Source organism: Capricornis sumatraensis, chromosome 5 (assembly GCF_032405125.1).
Source record: "Capricornis sumatraensis isolate serow.1 chromosome 5, serow.2, whole genome shotgun sequence".
In the NCBI taxonomy this organism is placed as follows: domain Eukaryota; kingdom Metazoa; phylum Chordata; class Mammalia; order Artiodactyla; family Bovidae; genus Capricornis; species Capricornis sumatraensis.
In genome coordinates, this window is record NC_091073.1 from 115,351,061 (window position 1) to 115,369,544 (window position 18,484).

An 18,484-nucleotide genomic window follows, 5' to 3' on the forward strand; every position below is an offset into this window, starting at 1 on the left:
AGTGACATACAAGAAGTCTAAAAGTTCCTGGAGAAGAGACCAATGGGAAAGATTTGTTTGCAGAGTTGTTAGCATATTCTGTCTACCTCCAACCACCCCACCATTATGGGAGAGGAAAAGGCAGCTTCACAAGGAGTCAGAGAGCTCAGTCCATGATTGCTGGGGCTACAGAGTACAGGGCTGACTCACAGCAGCCTGAAGTCTCCCTGACTCGCTTCAAGGTGAAATGACACCCGCCTGTAGTCAACAGCCCCTTTCAGAGTTCAGTGAGACAAGAACGCAGGTTCTAAATGTGGAACCTGTAGGAAGAAGCCAGCCACAAGCTACCTTGAGAGGAAAGACCACTGAGCCAGGAAGAAGACTGAGAAGGAGCCAGGCCAAAGCAGAGGGGAGTCAGAAGTGATCAGATTTGTCTGCACTCGTCTGTCGGTTAGAAGCAAATCTCTAGGAACCCTGAAAGAGCCCAGAATATTCACCCTTAATTTTTTTATTTTTTTTAATTTATTTATTTATATTAATTGGAGGCTAATTATTTTACAATATTGTAGTGGTTTTTGCCATACATTCACATGATTCAGCCATGGGTGTACATGTGTCCCCCATCCTGAACCCCCTTCCCACCTCTTTCCACATCCCATCTGTCAGGGTCATCCCAGTGTACCAGCCCCGAGCACCCTGTCCCATGCATAGAGCCTGGACTGGTGATCTATTTCACATATTCACCCTTAATTTTTAAAGATATTTTTAAAGAGCCAGTAATAGTGAAGATTTTCCCATTGAGGACTTCTGAGATGCCAAGGGTTTGCCATTAATTGCTGGAAATGAAAATACGTGGACGTATCAAGGGGGCCACACATCAAGTACCCCATCCTTACCTGTCATACAATATATGAGGCACAGTTTACAGAAACACAAGGAGGGCTTCCCTTGTGGCTCAGTGGTAAAGAATCTACCTGCCAACGCAGGGGACATGGATACAATCCCTGATCCAGGAAGATCCCATATGCCCCAGAGCAACTAAGCCTGTGTGCCACAACTACTGAGCCCACATGTTGCAACTACTGAACCCCGTGAGCCTAGAGTCTGTGCTCCACAACAAGGGAAGCCACTGCAATGAAAACCCAGGCACCACAACTAGAGAGACGTCCCCGCTCGCTGCAACCAGAGGAAAGATCGCACAGCTACAAAGACCCAGCACTGCCACAGACAAGTATATCATAAATAAACAACAATTGAAAAATAAAAATACAACCGAAAGTAGTCATTCACCAAACTCTTAAAAATAGACACACGTACACTCGAGGAACCCTTGCTTAGGGAAAAGAAGAGTGTAAAAGAGACAAAGTAAACTGTAATAGTTTACAAACTGGTCTTCAAATTAGTGAAACAATTTTCCTCTGATAAAATAATAGATTTTCATGTAATTCGTAAGAACGAAATAGAAATTATTGTAGTAGAATTTGAGAAATGTAAACATGCATTTTCTTAAATTCTACAGTGGGGAAGATTGGTCTTCTTTTCCTAGTTCAGCCACCAATTAGTTGAATACTTTAGAGCAGGCATAGTTTTATTCCAAATCTATTACCTCATCTGAAAAATAAGGGTGATAACTAGTCTCCCAAACCGTATGTTGGATACTGTCCTAATAGTTTCTGGGGAAACTAAATAAAACCACAAAGCCCTCTCCCCAAAGAGCTACCAGTAACCCCATGCCATTGAAAAACAGACCAAACATTTATGTTTTAAGCCACATGTTTGTTTGCCAAATTTATTCAGATGATTACTATCTGTTTTCTATAATAACAAAATTAACAAACAAAAGTAGAATAAGAACTACAGGGAAAGAAAAACTATATTTTCCTCCACCCATCTTCAGCTCTTCAGTTGGGGTCCTTAAAACTAGCAAGAGAAAGACAAACAGAACATGTTTGTTAACATGTACATCGTTTATGTACCTATGGAAGCACCCAGTGATGAATAACCGAAGCAATAGTTAGAACTTGGGCTCATACACCATCTTAAGCCAAAAGACAAGGGGTTCAGGGCTTCTGGGTTGGGGAGGCAAGTTATGAGAAAATGACCAGGGAAAGCATGGTAAACGAGAGTTGTTTAGTAAGCTTTGTTATGCAGGTTTAAGTCAGTATCTTCTTCACTGAAAAAAGCCATTAAGAGCCCTTTTATTCCAGGTGCAGGAGAGAGACATCTCTACAAACAAAATTTTCCTTTCCAAAAAGAAAACTTGTGTCCTGTGTTTGGAGTTTTTCTTGAGTCTGCTGATCTCAGTGGCCTTTAGCTCAAAATACTCTGCATGCCAAAGAGGCATATTTTAGAGCTGCATATTCTGATACTCTTCAAAACCAAAATATATATAACTTACCTATGTAAAGAAACAATGGCCCAGATAAATTTAGTAACTTACTTTTACAGACTCAGAGTTGCAATCAGACTCCTGTCTTTAAGACTTAATTATTTCCCCTGTATTAATTATACATGAAACGTCTAATTGAATACTACTTTCTAAAGAAAAAATAAAACTTCAATTACAGAAAAGAAATAATCAAAGTGTTACAAGAGCTTCCAAGGAACTCCGATTATAAGAAAGATCTCTTTCTCATTGGTTAGCATTGATAGTCAGCACATACTGAAGACTATTGTAGGATTGTGCCTACTCGACTTCTATGTTTATTCATGTATTTGTTCAGTCATGAAACATATGGAATGAGCCACTTTTAGGTGCACTGGTATTTGGCTTATAAAGTTGCAGGAGACAATATATCTGGCCTCAGGGAACTTGCATTCCAGAAGGAAAATCAAAAAAGAACAATTTGCATAGAATCCTGAAATGGTTACAAAGACTTTCTAAGAGATTCTAAACTGAACAGATAATTGTCATGCATTTACAAAAGGCCTAAGCTATTCCCACTGAAAAGGAGTAATTGAATTTGTAATTACTTTCATTTCATAGGGGACATATTCTGGAATTCTAAAGATCTAATTGTGATGGTTGTTTTAATTGCTTTGTAGAAAACACTACCTTACATCCATTGAGGAAAGCACAGTAGTCAGTGGAGATTGAGGACACCATTAGAAGTATTTTTAAAGTTCTACTTTATTGTGTCTTGAGTGGCCTCACACAGCATGGCTTAGTTTCAGAGTTAGACAAGGCTGTGGTCCATGTGATCAGATTGGCTAGTTTTCTGTGATTATGGTTTCAGTGTGTCTGCCTTCTTATGCCCTCTCGCAACACCTACCATCTTACTTGGGTTTCTCTTACCTTGGACATGGGGTATCTCTTCACGGCTGCTCCAGCAAAGTGCAGCCGCTGCTCCTTACCTTGGACCAGACCACCTGACCTGCCTCTTGAGAAACCTATATGCACGTCAGGAAGCAACAGTTAGAACTGGACATGGAACAACAGACTGGTTCCAAATAGGAAAAGGAGTACGTCAAGGCTGTATATTGTCACCCTGCTTATTTAACTTCTATGCAGAGTACATCATGAGAAACACTGGGCTGCAGGAAGCACAAGCTGGAATCAAGATTGCCGGGAGAAATACCAATAACCTCAGATATGCAGATGACACCACCCTTATGGCAGAAAGTGAAGAAGAGCTAAAAAGCCTCTTGATGAAAGTGAAAGAGGAGAGTGAAAAAGTTGACTTAAAGCTCAACATTCAGAAAACAAAGAGCATGGCATCTGGTCCCTTCACTTCATGGGAAATAGACGAGGAAACAGTGTCAGACTTTATTTTTTGGGCTCCAAAATCACTGCAGATGGTGACTGTAGCCATGAAATTAAGACGCTTACTCCTTGGAAGAAAAGTTATGACCAACCTAGACAGCATGTTGAAAAGCAGAGACAGTACTTTGCCAACAAAAGTCCATCTAGTCAAGGCTATGGTTTTTCCAGTGGTCATGTACGGATGAGAGAGTTGGACTGTGAAGAAAGCTGAGCACCGAAGAATTGATGCTTTTGAACTGTGGTATTGGAGAAGACTCTGGAGAGTCCCTTGGACTGCAAGGAGATCCAACCAGTCCATCCTAAAGGAGATCAGTCCTGGGATTTCTTTGGAAGGACTGATGCTAAAGCTGAAACTCCAGTACTTTGGCCACCTCATGCAAAGAGTTGACTCATTGGAAAAGACCCTGATGCTGGGAGGGATTGGGGGCAGGAGGAGAAGGGGACGACAGAGGATGAGATGGCTGGATGGCATCACCAACTCAATGGACATGAGTTTGAGTAAACTCTGGGAGTTGGTGATGGACAGGGAGGCCTGGCGTGCTGCGATTCATGGGGTCGCAAAGAGTGGGACATGACTGAGCGACTGAACTGAACTGAACGACTTTATGTGTATCAGATAGCTGTGTTGTTTATTTCAGCTTGTAATGAGACAGCCTCATGTGCACTGTGAACAAAGGCATTGACTTCTGATCCTGATTTTTCTAAACGAACATAAAGGAACTGGCCAACCTCCTCCATGTGATCGTAGGCCTGCTATTTTAAGAGCATGTGATCACCTCCATGGAGTTGTTTCAAAGATGTTAGGAATATTCCTCTTTCTGCCCAGTCCAGCCTCTATCATTCATAGACATCTGATTTTCAAGAGTAGTCTTTTGCCTCATGAAGGCATCACTTTAATTAAACATGAATGAAAAAAAAAAGGTTTGTCACATTATTCTCTGAACATGGTTTTAATAGGGATGAGGACAGAGGAAGAATGAAAGCATTAATATCCTATTAAAGGAAAGGCAGTGGATTGCACTTCTCTTCCCTGGGAAGAGAAGATATAGAAAGATGGGGTTCAGGAACAAAAACAAACAAACAAAAAAAAAGAGTAAAAATTCTCACTTAATTCAGAACAAATATCTTAGCTAAAACTGTCTGCAACTCTGGGTTTCCCAGGTGGCTCAATGGTAAAGAATCTGCCTGCCAATGCAAGAGACACAAGAAATGTGAGTTCAGTCCCCAGGTGGGGAAGATCCCCTGGAGAAGGAAGTGGCAACCCACTCCAGTGTTCTTGCCTGGAGAATCCCATGGACAGAGGAGCCTGGGGGGCTGCCGTCCATGGGGTTGCAGGGGTGGGACACAACTCGGTGACTAACCCACCACCCCACCCAGGAAGGTAGGTCTCGACTCCGCCTCGTTTGCACCCCTTCTACCCATCTTGTGGTTGCTTTCTATATCTGCAGTCATGAAAAAGCTTTGCTGCTGGTCTTCAGGTCATTCTCATGGACAGTCAATCTGGAAATAGTTGTTATTTTGCTGTGCCCGTGAAGGAGGTGAGTTCAGGGTCTTCCTGCTCCGCCAGCTTGGCCACATCCATCTGACCTGCTTTTTCTGAGTATTTGTTATGGAAAAAGTAAAATCTACTTTTCCTGAAATGGCAATCCACTCCATACTGGAGTCCCTGGAATTGCAAAGAGTCAGACACGACTTAGGGACTAAACAACGGCAACAACGCTTTCCAAAGGAGCACGGGAACGGCTATTAGGAGATATAAGGGATCCAGAGGAAATGTGAACATATTGTTTGAGCCAAAAATTGCATAAAATACTCCCAGAAGTTTAGATACAGTCTTTGAAGATTTGATGCTATAAAGTACTCACATTTCCAGGAGATTAGAGTTGCAAATGGTGACAGTTGAAGAGAATTTTACTTTTAGGCTTGTCCTGGTAAACCATGGATGTTTGGTTTTTGATGAATGAGATATAGTTCCTATTTGAAAAGTAGTTCGGGAATTTGCCACTGGCCCTTATTCCTATCCCCAGACCCTGGCACCCATTAATCTACTTATCTTTACATGTTTGTCTTTTCTGGACATTTCATATGTACAGAATTATGGCATATATGGTCTTCTGTGTCTGACTTCTTTCCCTTAGCATCAAGTTTTTGAGGTTTACTCATTTTGTGTTGTATGTGTTCACATTGTATTTCTTTTATTGCTGAACGATGTTCTGTTGTATAGATACACTGTCTTAGTTTATCCATTTGCTGGTTGATGGGCATTTGGGTTGCTTCCACTTTGAGGCTATTGTGAATAAAGCTTCTGTAATCATCTACCTGAAAGTCTTTGTGTGGACATACACTCTTCTTTAGGTAGATACCAGGAATGGAATTCTGGGGTCGTATGGTAAACCAGTGTTTAACTTTTTAGAAACTACCAAACTGCTTTCAAAACCGATTGCACCACTTTACAATCTCATCAGTGATGAGTGATGATTTTAGTCTCCTCCAGTCCTTCTCAACACTTGTTATTTATCTGTCCTTTCTCCTATAGCTACCCTGATGGGAGGAATGTGGCATCTCAGGAGACTTGTAATTTCATGTCTCTAATGACGAATAATATTAAGTATCTTCTCATGTGCTCAGTTCCCATTTCTATGTCTCTTTTTGTGACATCCTCTGCAGCTAAATCTTGGACTTCCTGGATTCTTCCAGAAATTTCTACCGAGGTGATTCTGTGATGGGAATACGTGAAAGTTCACTGACTAATTCTATGTGTTTAAGTCACCAAGTACTTCTAAAACTTCACAAAGCAGGAGGATTCTTCTCTGCTAGAATTATGGAACGTACTCATAGTGGGGTCACTTTTATAACATCTGGTAGAAAAGCAAGCTTATAATTGCAGAAGCTTAGACTGTTTATTTTCCTTCAGGGTTTTTTGTTTTTGTTTTTTTACTGAGCTGAGGGCAAGACCCGTCTGCCCAGAGGCTTGTTTGCTTTCTCAGCAGGAAAAGAAAAGAAGGCAAGGGAGGAGCAGCAGAATAAGACAGAATTCCTCAGGAAAATAGTACTGAAGTAAAAGAACCGTCATGCCAGGTTAGAGAAGCAAATTCTGTAGAATCAAGCTTTCTTCTAATAACAACACTAATAAAAAGATTACAGGAGAGTCTGAGTCCAGGGCCTATTGGAAATGCATGATAGAATTTTTTTAGTGGACCAGCCCAGCAACAGATGTAATTAGATTATGCTAACATGATAAATAGTTACTGAATATCTCTCTAAATTAGATTGACCTCGATCGTTAAAGATGATAACTTTCAATGAAGTCTTGTTTTGCTTGCTAAATAATTTTCACGCTGGTGCTAAGATAGAAGTCTTATAGGTGTTTGGAAGGGAGCCTCTTGAGGTCTCAGTTTATTTTCTATCCACTCACACATCAGTTTTTGAAAGTCGGTTATGCTGCAGGAGCACACCAGACGCTTGGTGCTAGTCAAGCCACTTTATTGCCACCCGTGAATTTGTTTCTGCAACCAATTTGTTTCCAGTGGAGTCGACTGTTTTGTGAGTTTGAAACTCAGCTGTTTGTGACTTTAAAATCTCTGGAGCCCTATTTATATCCCTTATCAAAAATGACTGAGAAGGTAACTTTATATATATATATATATATTTTTTTTTTTTTTTCCTCAGCTGATTATTCTGTCCTATTTTCTTGGTTTAAGGAGTATCTGAGGGTTATCGCTACAGTAGTCCCTCATCCGAGGTTTTGCTTTATGAGGTTTCAGTTAACCTCAGTCAACAGTGATCTGAAAGTATTAAGTGGAAGATTTCAGAAATCAACAATTCAGTTGTTTTAAATTGCACTGTTTTGAGCAGTGTGATGAAATCTGATGACATCCTTCTGCATCCGCTTAGAAAGGGGATCAACCCTTTGTCCAGCATGTTTCACCAAGATGGTCACTTATTCGCCTTCTGGGTTATCAGAAGGACTGTCATGGTATTGCACTTCTGCTGTTCATTTTTCTTAATAATGACCCCAAAGTGCAAGAGTAGCAATGCTGGCAATTCAGGTATGCCAAAGAGAAGCCAGTAAGTACTGCCCTTAAGTGAAAAGGCAGTGATTTAATAAGGAAAGAAAACCAGATGGTGAGGTTGCTGAGGTTTATGGTAAGAATGGACCTTCTATCCATGAGATTGTGAAGAAGGGAGAAGAAATGAGTGATAGTTTTGCTATCACACCTCAGACTGCAAAAGTCATACCACAGTGCTTAGTTAGGATGGAAGAGGCATTAAGATACTGTATGTGTGTGTGAGAGGCCACACTCACATCTTTATAATGCTATATTGTTATAACTGTCTTATTTTATCATTAGGTGTTAATCCCATATTGTACCTCATTTATAAATTACTCTTTATCACAGATATATAGAGTAGGTATAGGTAAAAGCTTCCAAATTGTGATGCTGGAGAAGACTCTTCAAAACTATGGTTTTTCCAGTAGTCACGTATAGATGTGAGAGGTGGACTATAAGGAAAGCTGAGCGCCAAAGAATTGATGCTTTTGAACTGTGGTATTGGAGAAGACTCTTAAGAGTCCCTGGGACTGCAAGGAGATCAGACCAGTCAATCCTAAAGGAAATCAGTCCTGAATATTCATTTGAAGGACTGATGCTGAAGCTGAAACTCCAATCCTTTGGCCACCTGATGCGAAGAACTGACTCATTGGAAAAGACCCTGATGCTGGGAAAGATTGAGGGCAGAAGGAGAAGGGGACAACAGAGGATGAGATGGTTGGATGGCATCACCGACTATGGACATGAGTTTGAGCAAGCTCTGGGAGTTGGTGATGGACACAGAGGCCTGGTGTGCTGCAGTCCATGGGGCTGCAAAGAGTCGGACATGACTGAGTGACTGAACTGAACTGAGAAGACTCTTGAGAGTTCCTTGGACTGCAAGGAGATCAAACTAGTCAATCCTAAAGGAAATTAACCCTGAATATTCACTGGCAGGACTGCTGCTGAAGTTGAAGCTCCAATACTTTGGCCTTGTGATGCAAAGAGCTGACTCATTTTAAAATACCTTGATGCTGGGAAAGACTGAAGGCAAAAGGAGAAGAGGGTGGTAGAGGATGAGGTGGTTGGATGGCATCACTGACTCAATGGACACGAATTTGAGCAAACTCCGGGAGATAGTAGGACAGGGAAGCGTGGCGTGCTGTAGTCCACGGGGTCTCAAAGAGTCAGATATGACTTAGCAACTGAACAACATAGGAAAAAGCATAGTACATATAGGGTTCAGTACTATCCATGATTTCAGCCATCCACTGGGTGTCTTGGAACATATCCCTGCAGCTAAGGGGGATTTGTGTATTAACTGAATTGTAACCTTTTGTAAACTTCTATGTACCACTAAAGATGGTGATTAAGTTTGGGGTCTGGGGTAGTTCTAGATCACTTTTACTAAGTCAGTTGATGGTGCAGGGGATGTTTGTGAATATAACATTACAGTAACTTTGCATTTACTAATTATAAATAATTTTCTCAACATTTCAAGATAGCTAAGTATATCTTTAAAAGTACATTTTCACTTCACCTGTAAATGAAAATAAAAAGGGTTTTGAATTAACATAGTTGCTTCTTGGTTTTCTTCTGTTTTGCTCTTCCTCTCCATCCCCCGCCCCTTGGAAAACCCTTGATTAGGACCCAGATAATCTAGAACTGAATCCAGACACTATGGTTATTGAGCTGGTGACCTTGGTCAAGATAAATTATCTGGTTCTCGTCAGTTAAATGGGGATAATGATGCCTCTATGGAAGAATTGATTTCAGATTAGATGCTGTCTACAAGAAACAGTGTAGTGTACACAGGTGCTCAGTGGTAGATACCCTATTGTTGTTATTGTTTCCTATGAATTAGAGCAGTGTTCCTAGTTTTGATCCTTTTCCTATTTTCAAAATTTTTGAATATATATTTATAAATAAGTATAAAAATAAGACATAACATTTTATGTTCAATATAAAACAAAATTTTTAAAAATGAAATAAAGTTAACATTAATATTTTTTCTAAAATAGTAATAGAAATTAATCATTTTTGCCTTTAATTGGTTTTATAGCTGTGATGTGATTCAGTTCAGTTCAGTCGCTCAGTCGTGTCCGACTCTTTGCGACCCCATGAATCGCATTAAATACATATTATTTTATATAGTCTTCAGTTACTGATTTGAAGATCTGCCTCTATTGTGTTTTTTTTTTTCATTTTGACACTTGACTTTATTGGCTAGCACAGTTGAAAAATATTACCTCAAGGTACATATAACAAACTAGATAAAAGTATATTTTCAAATGAATCGTGATGTTAATTTTTCAGCTTTATTGACCAAAAATGTGAAGGTTTTGATAAAATGTAGTAAATTTCTATCATCTCTTAGTTTTATTTGCAAAGTAATTAATGACCCATTTCAGTATTATAAAATAAGTCCAAAATCCATTGGAACTCTACATTTAACAATTTATTGCATATATTTTAAAACTATGTTTCTAAGTTGTAGAAGTATATAGATATGTAAATTCTTATGAGATTATGCACAGCCTGGTGGGCTGCAGTCCATGGGGTCGCTAGGAGTCGGACACGAGGTCGCTTAGTCATGTCCGACTCTTTGTGACCCCATGGACTGTAGCTACCAGGCTCCTCTGTCCATGGGATTCTCCAGGCAAGAGTACTGGAGTGAGTTGCCATTTCCTTCTCCAGGAGATCTTCCTGACCCAGGGACTGAACCCGGGTCTCCCGCATTGTAGGTAGACGCTTTACCATCTGAGCCACCAGGGAAGCCCACACATACCAATTTTGACAATAATATTACATAATGATTGGACTATTTCCAAGCATTTGTTTTCAAACTACTCTTTCATTAGCACAAGATTTGTTATAAAGTAGTCACTTTCTCATTCATCATAAATGAACTGACAGTACCAAGTATCAGGTAAAGATGTTGAGCATCCTGACATGTGACGGTCACGTAGTGCAACCTCAATCGAAACATTGATTATTAATAAGTTCTAAGTTATTTCTCACTGCTGTTGCTGCTGCTGCTGCTAAGTCGCTTCAGTCGTGTCCGACTCTGCACGGCCCCATAAATGGCAGCCCACTAGGCTCCCCCGTCCCTGGGATTCTCCAGGCAAGAACACTGGAGTGGGTTGCCATTTCCTTCTCCAGTGTATGAAAGTGAAAAGTGAAAGTGAATTTGCTCAATTGTGTCCAACTCCTAGCAACCCCATGGGCTGCAGCCCACCAGGCTCCGTCCATGGGATTTTCCAGGCAAGAGTACTGGAGTGGGGTGCCATTGCCTTCTCACTGCTAGAGTGAATAAATGTCAGCTTAAATGTTCCCCCCTCTTCCGCCACCTCAAAGATAGTCTCATGTCCCTTCCCTAACCCTACACTCAACTGTGGGATAAGTTGCACATTAGGCCACCGTGATTATCAGTGGGATATTTGACCAATCAGTTCCCAAAGGAAAAATGGATACTGATGATTTGGAGTAAGAGTTGACAGCATGTTCTTAAAAGGCCAGACAATATTTTAGGCGTTGAGGGCCACATGGTCTCTGTCACAGCTACTCAACTCTGCCGACATAACCTGGAGACACCATAGATGATATGTAAAAAAGAAAGAAAAATTAAAAAGAAAAATTTTTTTAAAAATTAGTTTTATTTCAGTAAAATTTTACATATGGACACTGACTTTCATTTTTATGTAATTTTCATATGGCATAAAATATTGCCCTGCTTTGGATTTCTTTTCAACTGTTTAAAACAAATTTTAAATAGCTTATGGTCCATCCCAGAAAAAGGAACAAGATGAATTTTTCTCAGCTCTTAGCTTGCAGATCCCTTACTTAGATGATAATGAACTGGTAGAGAATCTCAGCCTGACATTCCATAGGAAGGTACATTATTCCAGTAGATTGTCAGATTATAAGGGTGTTTGCATTTATTGTCCCTTAAGAAACACTAAATATGAAAATTTAATAGCAAAGATTTTCTTCCCTCTCTGACGTAATATTAACTGATAGAACTTCTAATATAAGGAGTGAAAGTGTTAGTCACTCAGTCATGTCCAACTCTTTTGTGACCCCACAGACTATAGCCCACCAGGTTCCTCTGTCCATGGAATTCTCCAGGCAAGAATGCTAGAGTGGGTAGCCACTCCCTTCTCCAGGGGATCTTCCTGATCCAGGGACTGAACCCAGGTCTCCTGCATTGCAGGCAGATTCTTTACTGTCTGAGTCACCAGGAGGTCGGCTTACAAATTATTTGAGGCTGGATCATCAGTAGCTGCAATGTCAGTAAGAGCCACAGTGCTTTTCTGCATGATCTTGTTCTCATTTGATTTTTTTTAAAAAGTTAACTTTATCTTGGAAACAGTGACATAACCAAAGCAGTGGAAAACGAACTTGTCTGGGGTCCACTGGCTAAATTCTGTGACTCCTTCCTGGGTTTCTGTGGGTCCTGACACACGAAGGAGCGTGTGTTCAGTGACGTTCTAGCAAGCCAGAGGAGCCATTAACTGCTGCTAACAGCACAGCATTTTGGAGGCAGGTCTCCAAGTTTGCTTCTCCTCAATTGCCAGCAAGAGAGGCAACTGGCAGATCTTTCACCTGACTACTGAACTCTCTCTCTCGTTCTTCCATCATCCAAAATCAGTTGTCTCTCCTGTGATCAGTTGTACATACAGTTTCAAAATTCTCATTTACATTTAGGCTGAACACAGTGCACAAAATCATGTAAAAAGATAAATCTGTGGAATGACTTGATCCTGTGGTGCACCTCCCAGCCATCCAGCCCCAAGTCAGGGCATCTCTCAGCCACAGCAGTACAAAAAGAGGATGAGGGCCAGGCATTTCCTGCCAAGGTAAAATCTGTCCTGCCACATAACTCACCGTGGCTCCATCCCCAAGAACATCTTGTGTATTTCTATGCTTCATCCTAGAGTCAGTGCTTCACAACTAGCCTTGCCCTCTCTCTCTCTTTAGGGTGGGTACAGGGTTGAGTTAGGAGACCTGAAACAAGATAGCAAGATAAGCATAAACAGGAGGAGAAATCCAAGAAAAAAGCCAGGTTGGGCTTGCATCTAAACTGCACTCCTCATTATAGATGGAAATAGACACTTAGTGAGCACCTGCTCTGTGTTGGAAACTTAAAGTCTTTTGGTTGTTAAAATAAACAAGAGATGAAGGAACAAAAAGTGTCTCTTATTTAGCTGATGCACAGCAGGAAAGAAAGCAATTAAAGAGACAAGGGTATTTTTTTTAATAGGGCTTTGTTTCTCATTTTACGCAAGAGATCTCGTTGACTTTGTTGAACTTTCGATTCCATGACAGCAGCAAACTGCACGCATGCTCAGGTGTTCGATGTGAGTGCTTCAAGCAACGTGGTAGTCTACACTCAGCCTGAAACAGTATGCTGTGTCCTGGTTGTGACTCCAGAAAGCAGGGCATCAGTTCTGTTTTCCAGAAAGCAAAGAGGTCGCAGTTGCTTCTGAGCCATGAGTTGCAAAACCACCAAGTGGAAGAGAGAAGCAACTCTTTACCTGTGGTTCTCTGAGCTGTTATTGGAATGTGGTCATTTGTCGGACAACTTAAACAATAATCAGAAAAGATGTGTTTCTAACGTAGCCTCCTCATGTGTTTGTCTTTCCTTGTGATTCAGGAGAAAGGATGCTGGTTTCTTATCCTACAAAGATCACCTGCCCGTCAGCCAGGTGGTGGTTGGAGATACCGACCGGCAAGGCTCAGAAGCCAAACTGAGTGTGGGTCCCCTGCGCTGCCAAGGAGACAGTAAGTGTGCCTGCAGTGGTGGCTTGCACCTTCTTATCAATTTTAAATTGTTTCCTGGCAAATCAGAGGTTGGCAGAAAAACAGATTGCTCTTTGGTATAAACAGCCAAATAGAGGGCTAATACATAGAGGAGGGTGACAGCTAAGATGTCTCCAGTATTGGAGCCTAGATCTGGGCATCAAGTGTGGACGTTCATCTTTCTTGTATATTTGTAGGTAACGACTGTGACTACCTAAGTTTATGGTGATATAAGCAGCAAAGCTAATAGCATAAGCAGCACTCAACAGCTGTGATTCCACTGAGTGCTGCTGTTAATGCCATTAGCATGACTATTTATATCACCATAAACTCAGTTTATGGTGATATAAATAGTCACATTATGGCTTAATGTATCATTGTAAACTCGGATTATGGTCATATAAAGTTTGACATTATTGCTATCAAGTTTCATCATCATCAGAGCTTCATGGTCCCTTGTAAGCCAAAGAGTGTTTCTGTAACTACATCTTGCTTTCGAGTTTCGGCACCACAGAAAGGAATTTGGGGCTTCAGGAAGTCAGGGAGTGAGAGCAATGATCCCACCTAATTAAGGGTACCATCAGGATTTTATGCTTGGTGATACCCTTCAGTGTGCTTTATGTGCAGTCAGAGGGAGATGGTGACAAGTTGCTATGGGGATTCTGCAATAAGCATCCTGGGTCTCATTTCCCCTCTTGTTGGCACACGTGATTTGGGCAACCCTTCCGGGAGTTCTGTGCTTTTGTGATTGTGTGCAGGGCATCAGGAGACCTGGATTCTGTTCCCTGGGTAACTGACTTGCCTGGAGACCTCAGGCAGATCCCTCTTTTTCTCAACTGTGGTGCTGAGAATACCACCCGCATCCCAACTTCTCCTGAGGAGGCCATAAAGATTTTAGTGCCTGGATCTGGAGTCCTCCTAGCGAAGCATTCTGTGAGATGGACTGTAATTATGACTTCCATAAATAAAGGGAGAATTAGACCTACTCTATATAATAAATTCTTGCATCCACTCAAGGAGGTGTCCTAAGGAATGTAATAATGCATGCTCAGCTGCTTACTACGTCAAGGCTGTCAGCAATTAAACCACACGATGTTACAGATACAAAGGAGAGATGGAGCCTGTTCTGATTTTTCTCTTCTTACATACAGAAAATGAATGCGCTATCCTTAAGATTAAATTGGTCAAAAGAACTTTATCATGCATTTACTAGACAATAATACTTTTGTCTAGTCAACTTTAACAGAACTGTATGATAAGAAATTAGTTTCAACTGCTTAAGAAAAAGATATTGACATAAAATAATAATATAGATGCATTTTAAACATATTTTGAGAGATGGATTATAGTGTCATGCTCAAAATAGGCAGGTTCTCATGTGCTGTCCAGTGAAAATCAGTTTCTTTTTGTCATAATTACTCATTAATATATAAAGATATTCTCACTTATCAATTCTAATCATGAAGTTAGCTTTGAATTAGATAAGGGGTTCCCCTTAAGTAATGAATTAGCTCAATATAGTTATGAAATCCAGCTTCTGCAGATTTTTGTTACCATTCTTAAAGAAAAGATCCCAGCTACATTAAATAGTATATGTGGGAGTATATTAACAGTTTGTAGCTAGTATTAGCGTGTTTGCTCATACTAAATCAGTCCTCAGGAAGAACTTATTAAGTGTCTGCTATTTATCTAGCACTTTACTAGGTATTCTGTGAATTTAAAAAAAAAAAGTCATGTTTTGTGAAAAGCACATACAAAAGTATTGGAAAACACAAGATGTTTGATAATTTAACAGATTTGTGATGTAAAAGTACTGCAGCTGATGCTGAAGAAAGAAGTGATACATGTTTCAGGAAGACTTTATATTTAAAGGGGGAAATAGCAGAAGTCTGGTGGTCAGTGTTCATTTGTATTTTTCTCCCAAGGCTGTTGCTCTTGGAAACATTCTTAGGACGATTGATAGACAAAGAGCTGTCCTGCTCACTGACACTGTATGGCCTCCAGCTTCTTGCAGGACTGCAGCTTCATCACTACTTCTTAATCCATATTTTCCCTGATATTTCATGCAAACAAAAGCACAGTGAATCTTTAACTGCAGTTATGTGGAATATTTTTGTGTCCAAGAGAGAGAAGTCTTCGGTTTTTGCAGGCAACTGGCAATATTCCACACCTCGTACCTGAACTGCCAAGTAGCAGTTAGCAGTTTTGATGCCCACCTTCCTTTTCAGAATGTTCTAACGTGGACCCAGTAATGACAAAGTGCCCACATCATAGCATTTCCCAGGTTTTACACATGTGTGGTTTCCTTGGATAGAGCCCCCTGTGAGCTGGGTAAGGTAAATATTAGCCTTTCTGTTTTACAAATGAACAAAATATTTCTTTGAAAATGTCATTTAAGCAACAAACTTCTGTGCCCCCTCACAGCCTCTGTGAGGCTCCCAGAGGAAAGACAGAGCAGAGAATATACACAGCTTCCTCTGCACAAGGTCAGGCTTGTTTCCTTGTCTCCATTCACATCTCTAAGTCTACGGCAGAAATTAAATTGTCTTAAATATATGTCATCTGGGTCTCTCCCCACTCGCATCCAGTTACCAATACTGCGTGAATGTCAGGGGAATTAAATTCTAATTTGTATAACTTGAAAAGTGACATCGTACATATATCCTCTTGTTTGTAGAGATTAACTCTGTGTCATTTACTGAAGTCTGTGCAAAGCTACAGTTTAAAAAACCAAATCTGCTGCTGAGGAATGTCTTTCTCTATTTGAGGACCTGAATGATGACAGCCCGCAGAAGCTCTGTCTTGAATTAGGTCTGGTTCTATCCCCCCAGCCTTAGAGAATGAAACAATTTTTGTGGGCTCTGACCAACCGTTTCGGCAGGTTCAGTTGATTGCATCATGCCTGCTGAGTTTCATTTTTACTTTGATTCATCTGAACTCATAGACCCATATAATCAAAATGCTAAGAAAAATCAGTGAATTCCAGAATTTGCTGCATTTCCCATATAGCACTGTAAAATGCTGATGCCCTCAGACTTTGGCATCTTCTTATTCGAACACATTTAAATGGAAACCTCAAATCTAAATGAAACTGAAAGTGTGACTGAGGACAGATGGTTAGCTAAGATAAAAAGTAGCGTAAAATTACAAATCTCCCCCCACCCTAAATCGCACATACTCACCTAGGAGAAACAATGGAGCTATCTATTTAGAGGATCGAAAGGACTGATAGAATAGAAATTGTTTTCAAATTTAATATATAATTATTCTTGCAGGAGGTTGCTGAGCTTCTATGGAATTAGTTCAAAAACAAATTATGTCAGGTTTGGGAGGTAGAAATCCTTTTTGTAACTATATATAGAGACTATAATTAATTGTAGAAGGAAAGTACTTGCTAGATAATTGTCTTATTCTCAACCATATGAGGCAAAGAGTCCTCATATCTCCTATAGGGATACAGGGACTTTAAACAATTAATTAAGAGCAAGTTTATTACAAAAGCAAGTGTTTTGAATACACTTGGGTAGAAACAATCAGGAGAACATGTTACTCTAGGACCTCTGCATGCCAAGTCATTTCAGTCGTGTCCGACTCTTTGCAACCCTATGGACTATAGCCCACTAAGCTCCTCTGTCCACGGAATTCTCCAGGCAAGAATACTGGAGTAGGTTGCCGTTTCCTCCTCCAGGGTATCTTCCCAATACAGGGATCAAACCTGCATCTCTTGTGTCTCCTGCCTTGGCAGACAGGTTCTTTACCACTATCGCCACCTGGGAAGCCCCAAGGATCTCTGAGTCCAGGCCAGAAACCCACCTTGCTGTCAGCATGGCAGGCAGAGCGCTGTAGTCACGGTGGATGTTTAAGATGTCAGTTCAGGTTCTTAGAGCTGCAGAGGTGACTCTGAGAGGCCAAGAAGCAAAGGTAAGGCAGACACCATCCTATTTAGGGACACTCCAAGGGCAGAGACAACAAAAGAAATAAAGATGATGGAGCTTTATCCAAATGACAGACAGTGGACACGTGTTCTTTGGGAATGCAATCCTGTGTGCCGGAGATGTGTCAAGGCCACCCTCCACTGTAAGACGTTTATAAACCAGGGCCTTCCCTGGCCATTAACCTTACCAAGAAGGACAGAGCAAGGACTGTATCTAACATGTCATTTCTCCAAAGATAAGACACTTAAGTGGGGGGTTCAAATGAGTATCATTCCCTGTAAGAGGGCCCCAGGGGCTCAAACAGGCCCTTGTCTCTGCTGTTTCACGCTTGGAAGAGACAAGAAAGGGAAAGGGCCCAGCATGCGGGTGATGCTGGTGATTTAGTCGCTAAGTCATGTAGTTGCGACCCCATGGACCATAGCCCACCAGGCTCCTCTGTCCCTGGGATTTTCTAGACAAGAATCTTGGAGCTGGTAGCCATTTCCTGCTCCAGGGCAATCTTCCCAACCCAAGGATCGAACCTGCATCTCCTGCATCAGCAGCTGGATTCTTTACCGCTGAGCCATCAGGGAAGCCCCTTAGGCAGGCTGTGACAAGCACTTTATATTCATTTTCTCCTGATTCTTCCAACATCCTCTATTTGATGATATCCTTGTGTTTTGTACCAAGGAGAAAATAGACTTATTGCGTGGCTTGCCAATAAGAGCTGGAGCCAGGAGATCTGTGTGGTTCCAGAGCAAATTCCAGAATGGATCACACTGGATCACTGTCGTAACTGTGTCCTCAGAAGATGCTCCAAGCTCTTTTCCTTTCCCCATTTCTTCCCATGAAATGTAGCTGTATGTCCTTGGGTCAAGTACATCTAAAAGCAAAAACACAGAATCAGCAACATTCTAGCGGTGGAAGACACTTAGAGATCAGACAGTACAAATCTCTGAGTTTCCAGACATGGGAACTTGGCTCCAGGGAGGTTA

General features: G+C 41.0%; 1 protein-coding gene across 1 annotated transcript in view; it reads left to right on the forward strand.

Moving 5' to 3' along the window:
* The window catches only part of CNTNAP2 (contactin associated protein 2), a 1,643,722-nt gene that overhangs the window by 1,210,169 nt on the left and 415,069 nt on the right, over positions 1 to 18,484 (forward strand). Inside the window, exon 15 of the mRNA XM_068972445.1 lies at positions 13,430 to 13,557. Coding sequence (XP_068828546.1) covers positions 13,430 to 13,557 — 128 coding nt within the window. The remainder of the gene's footprint in view (positions 1 to 13,429; positions 13,558 to 18,484) is intronic.